General features: G+C 42.4%; 1 protein-coding gene across 3 annotated transcripts; it reads left to right on the forward strand.

The window, feature by feature from the left end:
• Positions 1 to 1,786: 1,786 nt before the first annotated feature.
• On the forward strand, positions 1,787 to 6,307 carry zbtb26 (zinc finger and BTB domain containing 26). 3 transcript variants are annotated; one of them, XM_029717496.1, is made up of 3 exons: positions 1,787 to 2,372; positions 2,698 to 2,865; positions 3,073 to 6,307. In XM_029717496.1, exons 2-3 carry the CDS (start codon positions 2,725 to 2,727, stop codon positions 4,285 to 4,287), a joined length of 1,356 nt encoding a protein of 451 aa, XP_029573356.1. In that variant the 5' UTR covers positions 1,787 to 2,372; positions 2,698 to 2,724; the 3' UTR covers positions 4,288 to 6,307. The 3 variants fall into 3 exon arrangements, with proteins under 3 accessions (XP_029573356.1, XP_029573357.1, XP_029573355.1); XM_029717497.1 differs by having other exon boundaries at positions 1,787 to 1,926; XM_029717495.1 differs by having other exon boundaries at positions 1,787 to 2,865.
• Positions 6,308 to 7,862: the final 1,555 nt, after the last annotated feature.

Raw genomic sequence — 7,862 nt, forward strand, 5'->3', positions numbered from 1 at the left:
GAGATAGAAGCTGTTTTTCAGTCTCTCGGTCCCAGCTTTGATGCACCTGTACTGAGCTCGCCTTCTGGATGATAGCGGTGTGAACAGGCAGTGGCTCGGGTGGTTGTTGTCCTTGATGATCTTTTTGGCCTTCCTGTGACATCGGGTGCTGTAGGTGTCCTGGAGGGCAGATAGTTTGCCCTTGGTGATGCTTTGTGCAGACCGCACCACCCTCTGGAGGGCCTTGCGGTTGTGGGCGGTGCTTTTGCCGTACCAGGCGGTGATATAGCCCGACAGGATGCTCTCAATTGTGCATCTGTAAAAGTTTGTGAGTGTTTTTGGTGACAAGCCAAATTTCTTCAGCCTCCTGAGGTTGAAGAGGAACTGTTGCGCCTTCTTCACCACACTGTCTGTGTGGGTGGACCATTTCAGTTTGTCCTTGATGTGTATGCCGAGGAACTTTAAACTTTCCACCTTCTCCACTGCTGTCCTGTTGATGTGGATAGGGGGGTGCTCCCTCTGCTGTTTCCTGAAGTCCACGATCATCTCCTTTGTTTTGTTGACGTTGAGTGAGAGGCTGTTTTCCTGACATCACACTCTGAGTGCCCTCACCTCCTCCCTACAGGGTGTTTCGTCATGGTTGGTAATCAAGATGATAAAGCAATACACATAACTGATTAAAATATAATAATAGTCCAGAATTATGCGGGCCGAAATACAGAAACTACTAGTTTTTGGTAATTTCTTATCAGATAAGACATTTTCAAATTCACTTTAAAATAGCTAGCTAGCTACGGTTACCAACTTCATCCTGCATCCATCGACTGTATTGTAGGAGTATCTATTGTCAGCCACTCATAAGGGTGTTTTTGTTTGACCCACGCGAAGGTGACCAAAGACATGACTGAACAGCAACTAATTTTGCTGCGATTCATGTACAATGGAGTAATACAAATTCATGTGATATTTGAGACTCTCGCTCATGGATTGATTCGATAATGTGTTCGACTTACCACTCAAACGTGCTCAATGACAGATGTGAAAAATTCAAACTAAGTTGTTAATTTGATCGATTTCTAATAGTACAGCCTAGATTCAAACCAGTTATTTTATGTAGCTGAAAATGTCATTATTACAAACTCGTGAAAGTGACAAACTGACACGTTTTCATTTTCATCAAAAACTATTTTATATAGGAGTTGCAACCCAGTCTCTCATTCATTATGTACTTTATGTACAAATTAGCACAATGTTTTTATGTACTAATAGCACAAACTCATGGCGCATCGAACTCCATCAATGCTACGCCCCTTCTGAATCCTATAACTCGATGTTCTCGGAGTTTGTGCTATTAGTACAAATAAACATAACTTGCCATCTACTGCTATCAAAACTTCATGACCTTTGATCACGTGATTTTTTAAAGACAGTGACCAACGATGTACATCAATTTGACAAAAGTGATTCGCTCGAACGCGCCCATTGACTTCTTTAACCCCGGTCTGCCGTGTCTGCTTCGCAAGCGTTCCCGGAAGTCTCGCGATGTTGGGTCTCTGGGTTTAGAACCTCTGTGGCGCTGCCCCTCCTCACTGGTTTCCACTAGTTACCACAGCCACAAAGGGGAATTTGCCTATTATCGTAAAAATGTATAAAAATAAATATGTGCTTCTTGGTCGTAATTTAAGGTTAGGATTTGGCATAAGGTTAGCAGTGTGGTTAAGGTTAGGGTTAGCTTTAAAAACTAATTTAGGAAAATAAACGGTAGAAATAGGCGGGGTTTATGACTTTACGGCTGTAGGATCTAGTGACGAACCTCCTTACTAGCACTTCCGCACTGTAGGCAAACTGCAATCTTTTCAAGACGATTCTAGATTGAAAAGTAGATTAACGTAAAGTGATTTTACCGAGTTTTCGAGGCGTGATTTTCCTATTGACAATAGACGATAGGTGAATGTTTTCTCTAGCGCTGAAATGTAGTAATGCTGTTGTCTATACATTCGGGACACTGGTAAAATATGGCCACTGTTTTAGAGCCGCATCTATATTCCCGTGATGAAGAGAAAGAACGCCGAGTAGACATAATATGCTTTTGCTTGATCGTTTCACTAAAACAATGAATGACGCCTAGCTGTGTTTCTGTTTGATACAAATGGAGTGACATCCTTTTTTCTGAATATTTATCTAACATCAGTTTGTCTTCTGACGATTAGGCTCCGCACCGTAGCATAATAATAGGCCTAAGAATAATAATCATATATTATCAATTGAGATTGTTTTGCGTCTTGATATGTTTCAGTTTTCATATTGATCTCTTATAATATCAGCATTATTGATTGTTCAAAGATTTATTTGATAATAAGAACGAATATATTATGTCATGATTTTCTATTTGGGTATGATACACTTCACATTACACTGATAGTCATTGCTCAGAAACATAAATTAATGTTGCACTCTCATATCATCATGCTTGACCCTTATAATGTAGTTTGAGCCTTTGTGATGTCTTATAAGCCTTTATAATGACATATTATGTCTCTATCTAGGACATTTTCAACTGCCTCAAGCTGGCTGTTATTAAATCAGGATAATTCTGATAATACTACCTCATAAAGGGATCATATTCTTATAAAAAGTCTTAAAATGCATTTTAACCACATGATATTCCATATACCTGTTATAAAATGCATTGCCACTGTGTTTTCTCTCTCCCACCAGGCCTGCAGGCAGCTGCAGGAAGCCACCATGTCCATGGCCCAGCAGCAGAACCAGGTGATCCTCCAGTTCCGCTTCGGAACCTTTGGAGACTCTATGCTGCAGAAGATGAACCTGCTTCGCCGCCAGACCCGCTTCTGTGATGTCACCGTGCGCATCAATGACCTGGAGGTACACATCTATCAACCACCTGTGTTTTTGCACTTATTATAAGCATTCTCTGCTGCTTATATTATAAGCATTTTCTGTTTACCAAGTTTTTATATATTTTGTATCTTCTTTTTATCATTATTTTATTAGGCACATCACCATGAGGTGCAGTCTCTGTATGAATTGTGCTATACATTTTATTACATTTTTTATAAATATTATTATTAGGTTCCCGGTCACAAGGTGGTGTTGGCTGCCGGTTCTCCCTTCCTCCGGGACCAGTTCTTCCTTCAGGACTCGTCCACAAGGGAGGTCCAGATCTCCATGACCCAGGAGGCAGAGGTGGGCCTGCGGCTGCTGCTGTCCTGCTACACAGGCACCCTGGAGCTGCCTGAGCTGGAGCTGGTCAACTACCTAACTGTGGCCAGCTTCCTCCAGATGGGCCACGTGGTGGAGCAGTGCACCCAGGCTCTCAAGAAGTTCATCCAGCCACGACACTGCCAAGTGAAACAGCAGCCTCAGGAGGAGGAAGGAGATGGAGAGACTCTCAGAGCCTCTCCCATCCAGAAAATACAGGAGTTGCCCCATGCCCAGGTAATAAATCGTGAGGAGGAGGAGGATGATGAAGATGATGATGTGATAATTCAGCCGATGACCCCGACCCAGAGGCGAGACAGGGGTGAGGGCGAGGAGAGCCCCATCACCATCGTAAAGGTGGAGGCCGTTTGTGAGCGGGTGTCGGAGATGTCTGAACGCTCCTCTGCCTCCATTGCAGGGTGCTTCCACACCAGCCCCCCATCGTCATTACACTCCCCTGAGCCCCAGCACTCCCTAATCAACTCAACCGTGGACACCCGGGCTGGTGAGATGACCATACCACATATGCCAGGATACCCGCTCAGCCCCCCCCCACTACCCACCTCAGCCACAGGGAGACCTAATCTGGGGGGGCACCTACGAAACTCAGACAAATCTCTTCAGTGGTACCACCAGTGCCCAAAGTGTGCCCGTGTGTTCCGCCAGCTAGAGAACTACGCCAACCACCTCAAGATGCACAAGCTGTTCATGTGCCTGCTGTGTGGCAAGACGTTCACCCAGAAGGGTAACCTGCACCGGCACATGCGGGTCCACGCTGGCATCAAGCCCTTTCAATGCAACATATGTGGCAAGACCTTCACTCAGAAATGCTCTCTCCTGGACCACCAGAACTTACACAGTGGAGACAAGCCCCATCGCTGTAACTACTGCGACATGGTGTTCGCACACAAGCCCGTGCTCCGCAAACATCTCAAACAAATCCACGGCAAGAACAGCTTTGACAACGCCAACGAGCGGAGTCTACTACATGACGGGGTTCTTGATTTTGAGTACGGGCGTCTGCAGGACTGTAGCATGGACAATAGCATGGACAATAAGCCTGTTGTTATGGATGACTCTCTTTAGTGCTGTATCACGTTTCATTTCTGCTGAGTCATAAATGAATAGCTGCGTAGTAGTGTTAGCTGAATTGTAAACCGTATCGTACGGTACTTGAAGGTACAACACTGAATATTAGAATAAAAGTTACTGTAGACGTGTATACAGTATGTGTTCATATTTTATAACAATGTTCATTTAGTGAATGAGTTAACATGATATTTAAAAAGCTGCCCTGATTGTGTGGTGTCATTTTTGTAATACATGTAAATGCATATTTTATTTATGAATAGACAACAGAATGTGAATCTGTTAGATTTCTTATCAGATTAAAATAGCAAGCTTTAAAGATGTGTAATGCTGACATTTCTGTTAAGTCACAACAAGTGTTCTTAAGTGAAATGAGTGCCAAAAATATTACTGACATGATTTGTCCTCAGGAGGATTGTTTTGGCTAAGGTAGCCCACAGTAGGACCAAAGTGATGATAGTGTGTCTTTAAAACATAATATGTTATTATTGTCGATTAAGCCTGTTTTGGAAATGGGTAGACAATAAATGCTTGTATCTTGTATGAGGATGTGACATGGGTGAGAATGATGAGAATGTTGTGTTTCTACAATATCAGAGGAGCAGACACCCAACAGGATAACAAAGCGTCCCACATTACTTTGTGACACTAAAAGCTGATCTATTTGCAGTGTTATTAGATTGGTAGGTACAGGTTAATCACAGTGTGTGTACACATTGGCACGTAGTACGGGCGGTTTGGGCCCAACTGTCAATTAGAATTTATTTGCAAATCTAATTGATAGCCTACAAAGTCCAAACAGCTATAGTTGTAAGTACTATGCAACAATGTGTATCTACACTGTAATTACAATGTACCTGTCAATGTAACCACCATGTAAATACTAGTATATATTTTTTTCAGCACAATGGACCCAATCAAGTTACTGTAGTCAGCCTGTAACCCCAAAAGCATTACTATGCTTCCTACAGCAGATGGAGCCGTTGTATACCATGTAATCTCACAACATGATGCGCTGTCTTTTGTATTCTCTGAGAACACTACATGTAGTTGCCCATGTTGTTGTGGTTGTATTACTGATGTAACAGTACTGTAATTCAAGATTGTAAGAGGATTTACATTGATGACCATTCCCCATGCCACAGCATCAGGGTTATTATAATGTAGTAAATTAATGTTTACACTATCTGCTCCATTTAGATATCAATATCCTATTGTATTTCATACCATGCCTTATGAATAGATGTATTCACTGTCACACTGATCTCTGTTTTATTTACATAGATATCAAATTAAGGGGCCACGTCAGTTGATTGACTACTTGACTAGTTACAAGTAACCTACAGACAGTTCTAAATGCACATTGAGTGCAGTCTAGCCTGCGCAGATTACAAGATCATTATACTGTATCATATTGATGGCATTTCTGAGAAGGTAAACACATCACCAGGGATTACAAATATCTACAAATCTGAGCAGGCCTGCACAGAGTATGTCTGTAAATCTGGAATACGCCCTCTCTGTGTGTGTGTGTGTGTGCAGGTGCGGTGGTGCATGGACGCATGGTCTGTGGGGCAGCTGGCATGTCTTCCTGCGCCTAGCCCAATCACTCAGGCAGACAGGATCTGCTTGACTGAAACTCTGCAGCTTCGCTGTGCAGCCAGTCACAATCCTGACTCTTGGCTCACTCACAATTACTGTAGTTAGCTCACATGGCTAACTGGGTGTGCTCATTGTTAACTCTCCTCCCGCTCCGGCGCTCAACGTCACCGGTCTACTATCCACCGGTTCTGGCAACCCATCTTTACTCACACCTGGCAACCATCATTACGCACACCTGGCAACCATCATTACGCACACCTGCACAGTCACACCTGGACTTCATCACTACCTTCATTACTTACCATTTATCTAGCACTGTTTTGTCAATCATCAGGTAGTATTGTTTGTGTGAGACGCTTCTCTTGTTTTGTATCATTCCATGTTCGTTATCATTAAACTCACTAACTGCACCTGCTTCCTGACTTCTTGTGTCTATGTTACAATTGTTCTGTGGAATATGTCACTTAGACGTTGTCACTGTCTATGTTCTGTTGGTACAGATATTGCCTGTTTTGTATATGTTAAACCATTATTAAACCAACTCTCTTTCTGTGTGTGTGTGTGTGTGTGTGTGTGTGTGTGTGTGTGTGTGTGTGTGTGTGTGTGTGTGTGTGTGTGTGTGTGTGTGTGTGTGTGTGTGTGTGTGTGTGAATCCATTAAGCAGCAGCTACAAGAGCAACATAGCTTTAATCTTTGAATTGCTTAATTATGTAAACTGAAACTCATTTGATTCATTAATTTAGCAAAAATGCTCTGTGTTTACATTAATGAGTTTCTCAAAAGTTTTGCTAATTATGGGCAGGAGCTCTTAGCCTAAAGGTGATAATTGTCAATTTAATGCACTCTATGACAAAAACATACAATGCCAAAGAAGTATGAGTTTTGTTGATGTTCTGTTTTGGCGTCTGCAGACTCAATGTCCAGAGAACTTGCCCTAATTTGCTGTTATTATTCAACTGAATCCACCCACGTCACGGAACGTTATCAACCAGCCAAGTCCGCCACGACTGATGGTGAAAAATCTTTTCCAAGAAGCCATGTGCTCCTCAGATAGAATATTAGACATGTATTACCACTCTGGGACTTGTCTTTTCCATGGTCAGGCCTCCAGACCGTGGTCATTGTTTTTACAAATGGGACGTTTGGGTAGAAATATGGAGCCCTTTGTTAAACAAGTCTTGTCTAGAAATAGCTTCAAACGTTTTGTTTTAGTGCAGAATATCAAATATTAGTCACCCAGTGAAGCCCTCAGAGCTCCTTTTGTTCTCCACCGGACATTTTAAGATGTTTTAAGTGGCTGCTTGTCTCACAGAATATGTCTGTCTTAAGGGGCCGGATGTCAAAAACATTAATTCAATTACACTGAGAAGAAATACAGTGTTTATAGAACTGGTCCTGTCCCTGTCTGACTCTGGTCCGGGTGTTTTCTGTCAGATAACAGAAACATAATGATGTAAATCATAGGTGCTGAGGACATTATATTGTCAAATGGAGTGCATAATACCATAGTACAGTATATATCCACGGTAGTATCCACTTCAGTAGATATGTCCTGGAGCAGGGGCAGATTGGCCATCTGGCAATTTTGGCAAATGACAGATGAGCTGGACCATTTTTTAGTTGGGTGGGCTGGTCGAAAATTGACACACATCATTTTTAATTTTTTTTATAAAATTAGTGAAAAGGGTGACATGGCCGGTGGCCTATGAGCCTGTTAAGATTTGTTTTACACTTTCATTACAGTAAAGTGTATTATCCTTATGATTCCTGTAATGAAAGTGTGTGCCCTGCCTCTGTGCCTGTTTAGCTGGGGCCTGCTGTAAGTGTAGTTATTTCTCAACTCTCAATAGCAACTATTTTACAACCAAGATATTTGATATGGCTTTGAGATATGGAGTGGCGCGAAGTGCACACCGGCCATTGTGAGGGCTACTACCAGCAGTACGGCCGGGACGATACCAGTATTGTGA

Source organism: Salmo trutta, chromosome 27 (genome assembly GCF_901001165.1).
Source record: "Salmo trutta chromosome 27, fSalTru1.1, whole genome shotgun sequence".
NCBI classification, from domain to species: Eukaryota; Metazoa; Chordata; class Actinopteri; order Salmoniformes; family Salmonidae; genus Salmo; species Salmo trutta.

Excerpts from the sequence above, each read along its gene's own strand:
- zbtb26 (XM_029717495.1), top strand. The coding sequence starts at position 2,623 with ATGCATTTTAACCACATGATATTCCATATACCTGTTATAAAATGCATT. Across the intron at positions 2,866-3,072 it reads TGCGCATCAATGACCTGGAG|GTTCCCGGTCACAAGGTGGT; the intron begins GTACACATCTAT and ends TATTATTATTAG.